This window comes from Elephantulus edwardii, unplaced genomic scaffold (genome assembly GCF_000299155.1).
Source record: "Elephantulus edwardii isolate Elephantulus edwardi_28Jun2011 unplaced genomic scaffold, EleEdw1.0 scaffold00102, whole genome shotgun sequence".
NCBI lineage: Eukaryota > Metazoa > Chordata > Mammalia > Macroscelidea > Macroscelididae > Elephantulus > Elephantulus edwardii.
The window spans coordinates 5,119,550-5,136,821 of record NW_006399852.1 but is presented as its reverse complement, the minus strand read 5'-3'; the positions used below and the strand labels follow the sequence as shown (position 1 = coordinate 5,136,821).

The window sequence follows — 17,272 nt, the reverse complement described above, 5'->3', positions numbered from 1 at the left end:
TTTTAATTGTCCAATTGCCACAGTTGTGCTTGTCAAAGTCAGTTCTGATTAATCTCCTTTGAGATGACAGTGTTTTGATAAGTAAATCATGATATTGAACATCTATGAGTAGTTGTTGTATACCATTGAATTGGAACTGACCAGTAGCTGAATCTCTAGCAGGTTTTCAGAGGCAGTTAATCTCAAGGGAGGAGATTGCCCCTCCTCCTCTGGTGGAGCAGCTGGTGGATTCGAACTGTGTGCCTTCAGGGATGCAGCCTATGTTCTTACCGCTAGGCCACCAGTGTTCTCTTTGACAGTGTTCTGATCAGTAAATCATGACATCTATAGTAAACATCTAAAAATAACAGTAGCAAATTATATGCTGCAACATCATATGCAGTACCTTTTACTAATGATAAGATTGACATTGTTGTGTATCCTCGAGTCGGAACTGACCCATAGCTGACCCTCCAGCCCATTTTCAGAGGCAGTTAATCGCACGGGAGGATATTGCCTGCCCATCCTTCTCCTGCAGAGCAGTGGCTGATGGCCTCGAACCGCATGCCTTTGGGATTGCAGCACAGCTTCTTACACTAGGCAGTTGACATACACACACAAAAATAGGATGACTTAAGTGTTCTCTATAGTAACTTGTATGCGTTGTGATTTGGGAACTGCCCGTACATTCAGTGTAGTTTTCCTGAGTATGAACTTTTCTGTTGGTGATAATGTTACTTTGTTAGCGCGTGTTGCAGAACATACACTGGCCAAGCTCAAGTATTAACTATAAACATTTGCCTGGTCTATGTGATGTTCCCTTCCTCATCAAACCTGTAAGCCGTTCATTATTTCACATATGTCAAGTATTTCTTCAGTTACTTAGGAGAAATCTTATTTATCACATAATTGTTATTCTGACCTTCCAGTTTTCTTTAGATTAGGATAGGATATAGAATTTCCAACAATTCTTATTCTGAGGCACTTTCTAAAATAGATTGAGAGGACAGAGAAATTTGTGGCCTGAGGTAATGGCAAGCACTATTTTTCCAAAGAAGAAGAAAATTGAAGGCCTTAGATTTATAGCTCAGAATAGCTTATCCTTAACGGTACTGAGGATTTCACACTTAATCAGCACTTAAGAGAGAACAGGGTAAGTTGACACGTTTAAGTAATATTGAATGCTGCTGTGTCCCAGTCTTCTCTTGAATGCTGAAAATAGCACAAAAATATAATGTAGGAGACTTCTGTAGAGTAAGACAAAAGACCGAGGAAAAGAGGCTTTAGCATTTTTTTCAATTATTTTTTGAGAGACTTTTTTTTACACTTTTCATATGTGCCATTTCTTCGGTTTTTCTTTTGAGAGAAAGAGATCACCTCTCCTTCCCCATCCTTCCTGCTCATTTCTTTCCAGATATTTGTCTTCTCTTTAGTGATTTTTCTATTGCTTCTGAAAATATGTTCATATTATTTGTTGTCAAGCCAGAACCGACTCATAGGTGACCCTCAAGTGAGTTTTCAGAGATTGTAATTGCGTGAGACACTGCCCGTCTTTCTCCCATGAAGCAGGGAAGTGGATTTGAACTTCATGCCTTTAGATTGGCAGTGCAGTTCCTTACCCCTGGGACACCAGAGTGCTCTTCTCAAAATACAGATCTTAAAATTTTAAAATAATCACTTTTAGTGCTTAGCATGTGACTTTCTTAGCAGTAACTGTAGCAATAGATTTGGCTCTGTCTGAAAAATGACCTTGTAAAAAGAGCAAGAGCCGCATGGGTACAGTCATATCTCACCTTTACCAGCTTCAGAAAGGGGGAGTCCCCATCAGCAGTGTCAGCAGCAAAAACCAATTCTGAAGTCACTCATGTTCCCCTGTTCCTGTACCTATATTTACTCATCCCCTCACCAGTTTTAGATTTACTGTGTCAAAATCTGATGCAGACCACACAGAACAATTCTGGAGGAGTATCAACATTAGTAGCAGGATACACTCGCCAAGTCAGAACAGCTTCTGAAATGAGCTCCCAGGTACCTCAGCCTTGAACCTCATAGTATTTTAAGGTCAAGACTAGCCAGTCCCCTTATAGACGGGCTGACACATCCTATTCACATCTCCATGCCCATCCAGGTGGCAAAGTCAATGGCCAGGAAAGCCATTTTGAACACTACCCTCTTCACAGCACTGACCCTAGAAATGAGGGTTTTCACAAAAAGAAATTGATTCTTTCACATGTAAGTCACACGTAAAACAGTTTATGTCTCATTTGTGTTGTAGATGGGTATCCCAGTCCTTAAACTTTAAGATTTAAGGCTGACATTTTCCTGGCCAGCAATTCAGAGTCCTTATTTTTTGTTTAAGAAAAGCTCAGGTGGTATAGTGTTTAAAACACTCATAAGCTGATCTGAAGGTCCGTGGTTTAAACCCATCAGCCACTCCGAAAGATGTGGCAGTGTGATTCCAGAAAGACTTACAGTCTTGAAAGTTACATGAAACTATTCTACTCAGTCCTAAAGTATCTGAGTCAGAATTTACTCAGCAGCAAGTACTTTTTCTCTTTGCTGTCCAATCTAATGGACTTTCCTTTTCAATAAGGGAAGCTAGCAAATCTCTTTTAGTTTTGCTTTTCACTTGAGAGCATTGTTTCCCCAATTAAAATCTTGTGAGGGGATTTTAGGCTATGCATATAATAATCTTTCATACTCATCCTGTCAGAATTCCAACTGTTGTTGTTTGGTGCCATCGAGTGGTAGACAACTCATAGCGACCCTATGAACTAACAGCCTGAGTGCTGTTCGTACATAGAGTTTCCGGAGGCAAGCCGTTTTGGAAGTGGATGCCACTCCTGCTTCCAGGCTTGATTTAGTCAGGAAGGTCCAGCCAACATTGTCCACCATGGGTGCCCATTACCACAATTGGCACATCACTGTCACAGTCTTCGGCATCACAAGAGTTACCTCTGTACAACAACGCACAGACCAGTGCTGTACCACCTAGAAGAATGTTTGACAGGAAAACAATTTGAACCTGGCCAAGGGCCGCAGATAAAAATCACCCACCTTTGGCTTGGTAGCATAGCTTCCTTTCCACTAGGCCAACATCGACAGTGTAACTAGAGCACTGTGGTGAGTATGATTCATATTAATGTGGAGAACTATTGTTCTAGCTATTGGTCTAGCTGCATCCTACCAACAAACATAGCCACCCTGTCAGTGCACTCCAGGGCTTCAGACAGACCTTTGCTTTCCCCTATTCCCCACCTTTTTGACCTTTAAATTCCTCTATCCCAGTGTCATACCACCTCCAGAAGTGGCATCACTTCCTTGAACCTGTGTGAAGATCTCAAGACCTTTCTTTTGAGGATAGAAACAAGAAAAAAACAGAAAATGTCTTATTCCTATTAAATGACCTGTTTAAAAACGATAATAACTCAGTATCTTAAACTTAAGTATTGTACAAATACTTAAGTATTGTGACATTGGATACAAATCAATCTAATAGCTTAACTTCTCATTTTAAATGAATTAGAACTTCCTGTGCTTTTTACTGTCACCACAGAAGATGTAGTTTTAAAAGCAGATTTTCACAATGACCACAAGCTGCAAGAGCCTACAGTCTCTAAATCGGGGGGTGGGGGACAGGGGGGAAGTCTGAGAATTTGAGAACTACTAAGTGATACCACTGTTATCTTTTTTTCCCCTAATCCAGTTTGGAAGTCATCTGCAGCAGCCAGATTCTGTGAGGTTTGTTTGGTCAAACTTTAATCTAGGTCGTATAGCCCTGATCTGTCCATTCACTATACAGACGTAACTCATGGTTGCTTTGATGCTAAACACTGTGACACTGTTGTGTCAAATGTGATAATGGTTACCCATGGTGGACAGTGTTTGGTGGAGCTCCCTGATTAAGACAAGCTTGGAAGCAGGAGTGGCAGCCACCTCCAAAATAGCTTGCCTCTGGAAACCCTATGAACCTGGAGAGAGGACGAAAGTTATACAAGTGTTCAGGTCTTTCGTTCATAGGGTCACTATGAGTTGTCTGTGACTCGATGGCCCTCAACATCATTTAATCTTAGTTATCTTGGAAACAGGAGCGGCATCCACTTCCATAATAGCTTGCCTCCGGAAACCCTATGAACCTGGAGAGAGGATGAGAGACACCCAAGCGTCGAGCACTCTCCTTCATAGGGTCGCTACGAGTCGCCTGCGACTCAATGGCACTGAACAACAACAGTTTATTTCTAAAACTCGAATACAAATTTGAACAAATTCTTTCCATTTCCCTCACTCACCCCCCCCCCCAATCAATTTGTGTAGAGGGAGGGGAGATATGTACCACTGTGATTTTAAAGCAGTTTCTTTTCCATTTGGTTCAGGTGCTTTCCTCCCTTGCCCTGCCCCCGCCTCAGTGTTGTTAGGTGCCAGCAAGTCAGCTAAGACTCTTAGTGACCCCTTGAACAGCAGATCTGAACCTTGACCTATCCTGTTCCGCCTCACAATCTCTGTCACGCTCAAGGCCATTGTTACAGTCACTGTAGCAGTCCATCTGGTTGAGGGTCTTCCTCTCTCTGACTCTTCACCTTTCCCAGAGTGAAGTCTTTTTTCCAAGGACTGGAGCCTCGTGCCCAGAATATGTGAGGTAAAGTTTCACCATCCTTGCCTCTTAAATGCTTCGTGGTTGCAGTTCCTCTAAGACCATACTTGATTCTTTTTGAACTTCATAGACTTTTCAGTACTCTTCTCCAACACCACAGTTCAAGGCATTGATTGTTCTTTTGCTTGAGAAGTAGGTTTATTTAATCTTAATATACTTGGACCAGGAGGCAGTCATCAGAACAGAGCAAGGAAACACCACTGCATGATTCAAAATTGGGAAGAGTGTGTGTCAAGGATTCATCCTATCTCCATATCTTTTCAGTCTATATGCAGAACGGATTATTCAGGAGGCTGGGCTCTATGAGGAGAAATGTGGCATCAGGATTGGAGGTAGACTCATCAACAGTCTGAGTTATGCAGATGACACGACCCTGCTTGCCAAAACTGGGGAGAACCTGAAGCGCTTGCTGCTGAAGGTAAAGGACTGCAGCCTTCAACATGGATTGAAGCTCAACAAGAAAACAAAGATTCTCACCACTGGGCTGATCGGCAGTATCATGATAGATGGTGAAGAGATTGAGATTGTTTTCAGCTTCAGTTTGCTTGTCTTTACAATCTGTACTCTTAGTACCAGCAGCCAGGAAATTAAAAGATGAATTGCATTGGGAAACTCTGCTGTCAGAGATCTCTCCAAAGTACTGAAGAGCAACAGTGTCAGTCTGGAGACTAAGGTGTCCCTGATACAGGCTGTGGTCTTTGCAATTATTTGTTATGCATCAGAGAGCTGGACAATGACTAGGGATGATAGAAGGAGAATTGATGCCTTTGAGCTATGGTGCTGGAGAAGAATATTGAATATAGCATGGACTGCTAGGAGAACAAATAAATTCATCCAAGAGAGGGTGAAACCATGTTGCTCCTTGGAGGCAAGGATTCTGAAGCTCTGTCTGACATACTTTGGACATGTTGCAAGGAGGGACCAGTCCTTGGAGAGGGACATGATGCTTGGGAGGGTGAAAGGACAGCGTAGGAGAGGAAAAACCTCAATGATACAGATTGATTCAGTCACTGGGGTAATGGGGATAGGCATGTCGGAGACACTAGGATTTGACAAGGGATAGAGCAGAGTTTAGGGCTGTTGTCCATAGGGTTGCTATGAGTCACAGTTGACTAGACGGCACATAACAATGTCGAAAGACTGTGGGATGAGCAAAATAAAAGGACTCATTGTACACTACTTAAACAGAAACTATTCAGATATCTTCTTGTAATATTTACCTTTCCAGATTGAGGCTCATTTACAGATAGTGTTGTTTGTAGATACTGTAAAGTGAGTATAGGAAGCATGAGGATGGCTGAGTCTGACTGCTACTAACTCCACAAAAATCAGCTGTCAGCATCAGCAACACCCACAGTACAAAACTAACTCATATAAAGCCAGACAGAGTTGCCTTTGCTTCCACACCTGCTTTTACTAATTCCAGCCCCAATCTTACTGCCCTGTTGGGTCTGAAATGCATTGCAGTGACTATACAGATTTTATAGAAGCATACTTACAAATAAGAAGGATTTTTAGGAAAGTTAACAGGCTATAATTCAGGTTGGCTGCAGGATACAGTCCTTCAGTCCAACAGCTTCTCAGGTGTGGTCGAAGGCTCTTTTTCAGCCTCATGGCATAAGTCCGTATTACAGAATCCCCTGGGTCCTGCCATCTGTAACATCATGCCTCAGTCCTCCAGCGAGCCTGGGTGAAGCCCTGGCTCTGGTTCCCTTGAGCAGCAGTCCTGAGTCAGCTCTGTCTCCTGTTGCTCTCTGCTTCTCTGCTGAGGCTGCTACTGCTCTTGTGTAGATACTGTTCTGCTGCCACAGGAATGACTCAGGGCCAAGGATATGCACTGCTTCCTCTTCCTTGTTGACATTGACATTCCCTATTTTGCTGCTGAATCTGCTCAATTTAATGGTGAGACTTGCCAGGACCCTTGTGGAAAAACTCACACACACTATTTGCAAGTTTCTGCTTAACCATGTGGTAAAATTAAAGTCACTGCACCCTGGACACAAGTACCATAGATTCTGATCCACAGAGACAGAATGAAATGTTCCCTGGTCCTGTGCCGTTGTCACAATCATTGCTTTGTTTGGGCCCATTGTTTCAGACATTGTATCAATTATTTTCAAGAGTGTTTCATTTTTTCAGTAATAATCTACTACTGTTTGAACTTGATGTTCTGAGGAGAGCCTGGTCCCTTCAAAAAAAGGTATCCAACCTAAATTAGGCCAAGTATTCCTTGCTTTTATGGAGAATTCTAATTGAACTTTTCTTAAGACGAATTTCTTCATTTTTTGGCAGTCCATGGTGTATTCAGTGTTTTTCCCTCACACCATAATTCAGTGGCTTTGGTTGTGCTTCGCTCTTTTATTCTTTTTTATTAGGTAGAAATGTTTAATTTTGAGAACTACTTAGTGAAGCTTCTGTTTTCATCTCAAAATCTCTAGCTTTGTACATTCATATGAGGGGATTGAAAAATACCATATTTTGGAGCAAGATCACTTTTAAATCCTCAAAGTGACATCCTTGCTTTTTGAACATTTTAAAGAGATCTTTTCACAGCATATTTGCCCAATGCAGTACGTTTGATTACTTAGCATGTTGGTTTTGCTCATGGATCAAAGTCTAATTAATCCTTATTTGTCTCTATGTATCATGATGTTCTTACTGGCCTCATTCGGATGATTCTTTTTTTTGTTTATATTGGCCTGTAATCCATATGGAAGGCTTCAGTCTTTTATTTTTGTCAGTAAGTGCTTCAAGTCATCTTCACTTTCAGCAAGCGAGGTTATATCATCTGCATATCAAAGGGGACTAATTCATTAGTCATCCTTAAAATCCTTTCTCCTTCTTACAGTTTGTTTTCTTAGATTAAATGCACAACACGGATATATAGTAAATGTGTTGAAAACATAGAACTCTCATGTGTACCTTCCCTGATATTATACCATACATCACCCTTTGTTCTTTTCAAACAATTGTCTGTTCAGACAGCTTATTCATGTACAGGTTACACATAAGCAAATGTAGTGTTTGTGGATTTTTCTTCTTTACAGTGTTCATAATTTTTTTTTTTTACTTCTTTACAGTGTTCATAATTTTAAAACATAATGTGCACAGTGTTCATAGGGTTTTCAGAGGCCTGTTATTTAGGAAATAGATAGCCCACCCTGCTTTCTAGTCTGTCTTAATCAGGGAAATCCACCACAGCCTGTCTACCATGAGTAACCTGTATGGCATTTGACATGCCATCATCAATAACCTGCTTTATGCAGATGACACAACCTTGCTGGCTGAAAGTGAGGACGACTTGAAGCACTTGTTGCAGAAGATCAAGGAATGCAGTCTTTAGTATGCATTGAATCTCAATGTTAAGAAAACAAAAAATTCTTACCACTGGATTCATAGGCCGTATCATAATGGATGGAGAGGAAAGTGAAATTGTAAACAGCTTCCTCTTGCTTGGATCCACAGTTAACACCTTTGGTACCAGCAGTCAGGAAATAATTAGACAGGTTGCACTGGGAAAAATGACAATTAGTGACCTCTCCAAATTATTGAGGAGTAATGATGTCAGTTTGAGGACTAAGGTGTGTCTGACTCAGGCCATAGTCTTGCCGATTACTAGCTATACCTCTTAAAGCTGGACAGTGAATAAAGATGACAGAAGAAGAATTGGTGCCTTTGAGCTGTGGTGTTAGAGAAGAGCACTGAACATCCCATGGGCGGCCAAGAGAATGAACAGATATGACTTGGAAAGGGTGCAGCTGGAGTGCTCTTTGGAGGCAAAAATGATGAGACTTCACCTGACATACTTTTTGTTGCTAGGAAGGGCTATTCCTTGGAGAAGGACATGATGCTGGAAAGGGTGGAGGGTCAGCGAGGGAGAGGAAGACCCTCAACCAGGTGGATTGACATGGTGACTGCTGCAATGGGCTCTTCTGTGTCTGGAAGTGTCCGGATGGTTCAGGATAGAACAGGGTTCATATCTTTTGTTTATAGGGTCACTATGAGCGTACTCGACTCTATGACACCTAACAGCAACAGTGTGCACAGTTGAATGCCTTTACATAGCCACTGAAATAAAGGTGAAAATCTTCTTATACTTTTAGCAAAAGTCCATCTCTTTTATTCCCTTTGTGAATTTGACTTGAATTTCTGAAAGTTCCATCAGTATACTGTTGTAACTATTTTTTCATAATCTTCAAAATTCTCCTATATGTGATACTAATATTCAACAGATTTGACTTTGACTAGAATCCTTTTTCTTTGGTTGAGTATACGGTGCTCATCCAATTGATTGACGTTCGCTCTCTTTCACCTTCTTGTTGATTTATAATGACTTCTTGTGTTTCATCTGCTTATTGAAACGTCTCACTTGGTATCCCTTAAGCTCCTAAAGCTTTGTTTTTCACTGATGTCTTCAGGGAAGCTTGAACTTCTTCCTGTAGTACGATTGGTTCTCGAGCATATGCTCCCTTTAATCACCACTAGTTGTCAGTGCTTCTGAATTGTAAATATATGCATGTTGTTGTTTTGTGCCATCAAGTCAACTACAGCTCAGTGCTCTGCGAACAGTGGATGGAACCTTGCCCTATCCTGCAACATTCTTATGTTCTGTAACATTCTTGGATCACTTGTTATGGTCATTCCATCCTTATTGGGAGTCTTCCTCTCAATAACTTACACCTTTCCCAGTATAGTGTCCTTTTCTAAGAACCCAGGGTATATGGCACAGTTTCACTCTGTTTGCCTCTAAGGAACATCCTAGTTGCACTCTGTCCAAGACATATTTGTTCATTCTTTTTGAAGTCTATGGGCTATCCCGTACTCTTCACCAGTACCACAGTTCAAAAGCATTATTTCTTCTTCTGTCATCCTTATTCATTGTCCAATGTTCTTAGGCATAGGAAACAATTGGAAATAGCATTGCTTGGGCCAGGTGTTTCTTACTTAGTCTTAAACTGACATTGTTGCTCTTTAGCACTTTGGAGAAATCCTTGTCATCAGATTTTCCCAGTGCAACATGTCCAATGACTGCCCCATAGGTTTTAATTTTGGATCCAAATAAAAATGAATTCATTGACAGCTTCAGGCTTTTCTCCATCTCTTGTGATGTTTCCTATTGGTCCAGTTGAGGATTTTTGTTTTCTTAATATTGAGATATAATCTATGTTGAAGGCTGCATTCTTTGAACTTTTGCACTAAGTACTTCAAGTCATCTTCACTTTCCGTAAGCAAGGTTGTATACATAATTCAGGTTGTTTATGAGTCTTCCTTCAATACTGATGATATAGTCTTCATATAGTCCAGCTTCTTTAATGATATGCTGAGCATACAGATTGAGTAGATGTGGAGGAACGATACAACCCTGATTCACAATTTTTCTGATTTTTAGATCATACAGTGTTCCCTTGTTCTGTAGCTTTTTGTTTTTTATATAGGTTTCATAATGTACCCTATTAAGTGTTCTTGGATTCCCATTTTTAATGTTATCCACAGTCATTTGAGAACTTTTGGTTACTAATAACCTTCTCTTACTAATAGTCAAACCTTTCTTAAAAACTGTCTTCTAGGCAATATAATTCACTATCATGGATTGGATTGGGTCCTCCCATATACATGCATGCAGTGATATATTTGGAAATTGTGTATTGATTCCCTGTGGTCTGCTAAACTATTAGTCATAAAAGAATTAAGAGTTGGACACAACCTCCCTTATTCCTATCCCAGCCCTAATTCAATGTTAGAAGAGTTTCCCTAGTATGGCCTGTAAAAGGAGAAGAACATGAGTTGAGAAAGGGGGATCTTAATACTACCGAGAGGTAATCTCCATGAGTAGACTGTGGGTTTTTGAAGCCCAGTCCCAGCAGAAATAATCTCTTACACTAGGGAAGACCAAAACATGTGGAGGTCTTGGCACACCAGGCCTGTAGATGCTGTAGAATACAAGGACTTTCTTGTACAGTGATAGAGCAAGAAAGAGCAGGACTTTCCTTAAAGCTGGCATGCTGATTGGTCTTCTAGCCTCCTAAACTAGAACAATAAATTTATTAGTTAAAGCCATCCGTTTGTGGTACCTTACTTAAAGCAGAACTAGCTGAGACAGTCATTTAACTTTCATTTCATTCATATTTACTTAACATGGAGAAACGAATACCTTTTATTTTGTAGAAAAGTGATCTGAAATTCAAAATCCTCAAAGTAGATTCACACTCAATATGCAACTCAAAATACATGAATTGTTCTGACTCCAAAGATATACCTGTTATAGTAAACTGTTCCCTTCTCAGTTTTGTTAAATAGAGGACCAGGCAAATGAATGAAGTAACAAAGTCATATGACTCCTTTTACTAGGAGTGTAGTGTTTGCCAGTGAAATCCAGGGCTATGAAATAAAAACTCACAAGGTGTCATTTTGATGCTCTATCTTTTAAATCTGTTTATATGGGGATATTTTTCTCCTGGAAAATCGTGCAAGAAAATGCATTAAAATGATCACTTAGCATATTAGTATGGTATTGCTTATTGTTGTTAATCACATAATTTTCCTGGTCAGCGTGACCATGACTGTTTTATTTCGAACAATGCCTATAATTTTTGCATGTTAAATATTGAAGTTTAATTCTATGACAGTTTGCAGTGGCCTGATACAGTAGTGGTATAATGATTCACCAACTTGGTATCTTAAAAAGTAATGAACCTATGTAGATTTTTATTGTAACCTTTTTTTAAATTTTATTGGTTTTAATGAACATTTACAGGGATTTTGGGTTTTCATTCCTTCATTACTGCACCATTTTCTCTACCCTCTTATTGTAACCTTTTAATTATGAAACATGGGATTTATTTGGATATCACATTATTATCTTCAGTAAATTAAAAGTGTTTAATAATTAAGTAATTTTCTACCTTGAACCACTGGCCGTGTGTGTTGTGGTGCGCATGCGTGTGTGTGTGTGTGTGTGTGTGTGTGTGTGTGTGTGTGTGTATTCTCAGTGGTAGGGCCTGAAGACCCGGGCCAACAGTCTTCATCATCTCATAATGATGTCTCAGAATTAAAGTTCAAAGCTTTGTTGCCTCATGGCAAGAATATGGGCAGCTAAGTGTGTCAGCTTGGAAGGACACATTTCATTGGCGAGGATTCATCTCATGGCTACTCCTGGCTTTCAGGGACCAATTCCTCCATGCATTGAGAAGGAAAGAACAAAACTTGTTGCTGCTGCTGGATGTTATCGAGTTGAGTACAACTCCTAGCGACCCCATGATCAACAGGAATAAGACAGTAGGAATCCTGTCCTATCCTGTGCCATCCTTACCACCTCTGAGATACTGGAGCTCATTGCTGTAGTCACTGTGTCAAACCTTCTTATTGGAGGTCTTCCTCTCTTCTACTGGCCCTCTACCTTTCCAAGCATTATATCCCTTTCCAAGGAGTAGCCACTCCTAACAATGTGTCCAAAGTATGAGAGACAAAGCTTCACCATCCCTGCCTCCTAGAAGCACTCTGACTGCACTTTTTCTTTGACATATCTGTTCTTTTGGCAGTGTGTTGTGTTCCAGTACCACAACTCAAAGGCAGACATTCGTACTTTCCATTCCCAATGGAAATTAGTCCTTACTTTAGGTAGTGATAAGAGAAGGCTTAAGTTAACCTAAAAAACAGTCATAACCCAGATATGGGACTGAACTCTTAATCTAGCAGGAATACTAAGTTAAATTTAACAGCTCGAAGAGTTTAGCATATCTATCAATGTGAAGAAAGGATCTTCAAGTTAACTTTGTATATTGGTTAAATTTGTTGGGCTTTTGTAGAGCAACTCCTAGAAGTGAATGAATGAATGAATGAATGATTCCTCTTATCTTTTCCCATTCCCTAATTGGAATCCACCAGCTGCTCTGTGGGAGAAAGATCGGCAGTCTTCTCCAGTCTTATTTATTGCCTCTGAAAACTTGCTGGAGGGTCAGCTATGAGTTCGTTTCAACTCATCTGTATACTGCAACAACAACAACAACAACATATAGTGTCTTAGAAATCTTCTAACTTTAAAAAAATGGGAGAGGGAGGAAAGTTGTTTTAAAAATGATCCTTAGACTCCTTATTTTTCATATAATAAATTTATCAAGTACCTAATAATAATGTGATTATTACTTACTAATAGTAACCCTGGAGGCCTACTGTTTTCTCTATGTTGGTCAGCTAACTGAAAGATTAACTGAATCCACCACCCACTTGGCCAGAGGACGATGGGGAATAGTCTCCTCCAGTAAGATGTACGATATTGAAGCCTGCTGGAGAGTTGCTATGAGTGGTTAAGAGTCTCTGGGAGCGTAGACTATCATTGCTCAACTGATAGCAAGTAGAAAGGCTGGCAGTTCAACCCCATTTTATTGCAAAAGACAGACCTGGTGATCACATTCCTAAAGGTCATAGGCAGAACATCCTTAACACGGTTCTAGCCTGCACACATGAGGAGGTCATGAGTTACAGTTTCTGCAATGCAACTAACAGCAGCAATTAAACTATTGATTGCTGTTAAGTTGAAGTGGACTCAGCTGACTCCTGGTGGGTTTCCTGGACTGAAAATCACATGGGAGATTTCCCACTTTGCCCCAAATCAAGACCTTTGGGTTAACAGAGCAATTTCCTGTGAGCCCCTAACGTGAAAGGTCTTACTTATCAGAGCTCCTCACATTAATACAGTGTTCCCGCTGCCCTAGAATTTTGTACTTTTTTGAAAGTAAAATGTAATTTACATGCACAGATATTAAGTGTTCGTCCATGAATTTTTATATTCTCCCTCCAGTTTAAAATGTGCAATATTTCTAGGCCCCTAGAATAGAAAACTACTATTTTTTTCCCCTGTAAAATACTTGAAAGCAAATACTTTAGGTTCTTCAGGCTTTATAGTCTATGCCTCAACTACTCAAATCTGCCTTTATGAGAAAAAAAAACCCAACACAAATGGACAAGAAGTAAATGAATGAGGGTGCCTCTATCCCACCTACGCTTTTTTAGCAGGATTTGGTCATGGACCACAGTTTGCTAAACTGCCCCTCAAAGTTCCTGCACAGCCATTTTATTTCAACCCCCAATCCCCCCACCCAGTGACTTTATTGTGGTATAATTGGCATACCATAAACTATGTCATTTGAGTTTTGATATTTGTAAAACATGCTATAATCAAGATTGTAAACATTCTGTCACTCCCAAAAATGTTTCCTCTTGCCCTTTGTAACCCATTGCCCTTCCTCTCCTGAGTCATACGTGTCTGCGCTCTACTTGATACTGGAATGCTGTTTGATACCATCATGGTGGAACCAACTCAGAGCTGACCCTCTGGTGGGTTTCCAGAAGCAGTAAATCGCACAGGGGATGATTGCCCATCTCTCTCCCAAGGAGCAGCTCCTGGGTTTGAACTGTGAGCCTTTGGGGTTGGCAGCAAACCAGTTCATTGTGTCTGTGTGGCCTTTATTGTAAGATAGTCATGTCAGTTAGTGTCTCCTCTGGGCTCTGGTGGCATAGTGTATACAGAGCTGTGCTGCTAGCCAGAAGGCCATGCCTCTCTTATGGTTCAAATCTACCAGTCTCTCTGCAGGAGAAAACTACGCAGTTACCTCCCATGCCATGTTTAGTCTCTGGCCTACTGCGCAGTCAGTTTGTGAGTCTGTTCCAAGTAAACAGCTGTGACTTTGAGTTTTGATTTTCTGTGAGCATGTCTTGTATGATTATTAAATACCTATTTATGAAAAATGGTATAATGCTAGTATTTTATGAATATCACCATTCTGACTGGAGCTGACAGTTGACTGAACAGATTTATACTACAAAACATAGCATGATGATGGAGTTTTTAATCCTTTTTAGTGTCATAAATTATCATATATTAGAATAAAATTCAGACATTTGGACTAACACGGTTGAGCTTCAGATAAGCCCATGTGAGAAGGTGTCACAAAACAATTCAACTGTTAGCCATCCATTCAGCTTTAGCTGTTACTGTCTACTCCCCTCTTTCCAGCAAGCAATATTTAACATTTTCTAAAATTATAGTGGAATTTTAAACAAAGTATATTTTTGGCAGCTTTGCATTTGGCCGCAAAATACAGATAAAACTTGTTTTTCCATCATGTATTTTAGTAGGAAAGTGTTCCATCTTTGCATCTTTATCATAGGACAAATAGTTATACATTTTAGGCTTACATTAATCACCATCCTTCCTTAAAATTCTAGTCAGCAGTTTGTCAACCTGAAGGTTTAGAAGTCAAGGCCACTCTGCAAGAGAGAACAGAGCCCCTGGCACTAGACATGATTTCATAACTTTATGAGAGTCAACAGGCCTGGATTCTAATCTTGTCTCCATTAGTCAGTGCAGCTGTAATCCTGGCCAAACATCTTGGGCTCTTTATCTGTCAGATGAAGATAAGGGTCCTTTATACATGAGATTAATATGAACCACCCAATAAAATAATTCCTTTCAAAGTCTGGTGTGATCTACTAAGCAGTAGATGAAAAAAAAATTGAAAACATTCAATGTAAGTTTTTTTTAAAGTATGCTGCTATTTGAACAATTGACTCGTTTAATAATATAATTGAATGTCCTGATTTTTGTTCAGGTTTCTGTGCGTTTACCTTCTGAAAGGAGACTAATCCTCCATGTTGAGTCCTAACGGAGATAGAATCCAGGCCTGTTGACTCTCACTAGGCCGGTGAAAGTCTAGTGCCATGCATGCTGTTCTCTTTGACAGAGGCCTTGACTTCTAAACCTTCAGGTTGCCAAATTGCTGACTGGCATACAAAGGAAAAATGATGACTATTGTCAGCCTAAAATTTATAACTCTGTACCCTATGGGTTTAAAAAAATGGGTAAAAGATAGAGATATGAAAGAAAGATGAATTGAGAGCATGAGCTCCCTTATCTCCTGGCCAGTTCTAATCTTTTGCGTGGCATTTCACCCACTGCACTCTGCACTTATCTCCTTCCTGCATGCTTCATTTTCTTCCATTCTTGTTTTGGTTGTGTTTTGGTTGGTTTTTTGTTTTTTTTTCTCCCTACTCCTAGCTTTCTTATAAGGGGAGAGGAGGACAAAATGACTGACTCTTAACTATTTATGAAAAATGCATTGTTTGTGTGCAGAAAATAAAACAGTTAATTGTGTGTACTCAAAGTGTATGAGTAGCCACTTCTGCTTTTGGGTCATAGATAAGTTTGGATGTTCCCCACCCATTTATATTGCTGTAGATCTATGGTTTTATTCTTAAAAATCAAAGAAGTTATGTGTAGATAGAAACTCTCTGAATTATGACTCTTTTAATTTCTCATTTCTTTCTAGGACAGGAACGGTTTGGCAACATGACTCGAGTATATTATAAAGAAGCTGTTGGTGCTTTTGTAGTCTTTGACATATCAAGAGGGTCTACATTTGAAGCAGTCTTAAAATGGAAAAGTGATCTGGACAGTAAAGTGCATCTTCCAAATGGTAGCCCCATCCCTGCTGTCCTGCTAGCCAACAAGTGTGACCAGAAGAACGATGATGGTCATAGCCCGTCCCAGATGGACCAGTTCTGCAAGGAACATGGCTTCAGTGGGTGGTTTGAAACCTCAGCAAAGGTGAGCAGTGAACAAGTTATAAATCCACTCTGCTGTTTGCATTGTCAGTTTGAGCTCTGATTAGAAAGTGTTTTGATGGATTTATTCCAGTGGTTTTTGGAAGCCTAGTGCTTTCAAAATTGGCCAGTGGGAAGGTCAGTATAAAGGGAGGTGAATTTTATATTAAAGTAAGAATAAGTTACTAATTTAGAGAAGAGGGGAAAGGTGGCATTTTCTATGAATTTGAATCTTTACATGAGGCCCTTTTGCTGTTGAAGTTGACAAGGGTGAATGAAGTGTATTGTGAAGCACACACTGGAGGTCTCCTGCAGAATGAATGAAGGCAATGAAAAGATCAAGGAGAGATTTTATTTAAATAATATTTGAAGAGTTTTAGATTAACGGAATAGGAAAGAGTTTTAACGAGGAAAAAGCAGTGACATTTATGACATGCTTCTTTGTGAAGAACACATAGAGCAAAAATTTTCTTTTTACCTTTTATGGACACTGGATAAAATGCCTTTGAAAGGGGGAAAACCTTTTTTATTCCAGGATTACCTGAAAACAGTACTTAATCTTGACTATGAAAAATCTTAATGGTCTAAGGTATATTTTCCCCCCCTAAGGTATATTTTTGGAAAAAAACAGAACAGTGGTGACAGTCACAAATATAAATAATGGAGGACAGATATAAATAATAGAGGAAGATGTTTGTTTCAAAAATAATTGTGTTTAAAAATTTTTACCTTTTTAGGAAGCAGGAGTGGCATCCACTTCCTAAATAACATGCCTCCAGAAACCCTATGAACTTTGATAAATGTCGATAGTTGTACAGGGGCTTTAAGCCTTTTGCTCATAGGGTCGCTATGAGTCATGCTCAACTGGAAGATAATCAGCAACAACACACAGGTCAAATAACATTTTGACTTGTAAAAGCATGACTGTTGTATTTGTTGTGGTGGTGGTAGTGGTGGTGAACCATGGAGTCGGAACCGACCCACAGATGGCCCTCCAGAGAGTTTTCAGAGCCAGTTAATCACACGGGGAGAGATTGCCCATTC

At 40.0% G+C, this 17,272-nt stretch overlaps 1 protein-coding gene across 1 annotated transcript in view; it reads left to right on the top strand.

The window, feature by feature from the left end:
• RAB32 (RAB32, member RAS oncogene family) overlaps window positions 1–17,272 on the top strand; it is a 40,109-nt gene that overhangs the window by 18,811 nt on the left and 4,026 nt on the right. The window contains exon 4 of the mRNA XM_006891677.1: window positions 15,955–16,232. Within this exon, the coding sequence (XP_006891739.1) occupies window positions 15,955–16,232 (278 nt within the window). The remainder of the gene's footprint in view (window positions 1–15,954; window positions 16,233–17,272) is intronic.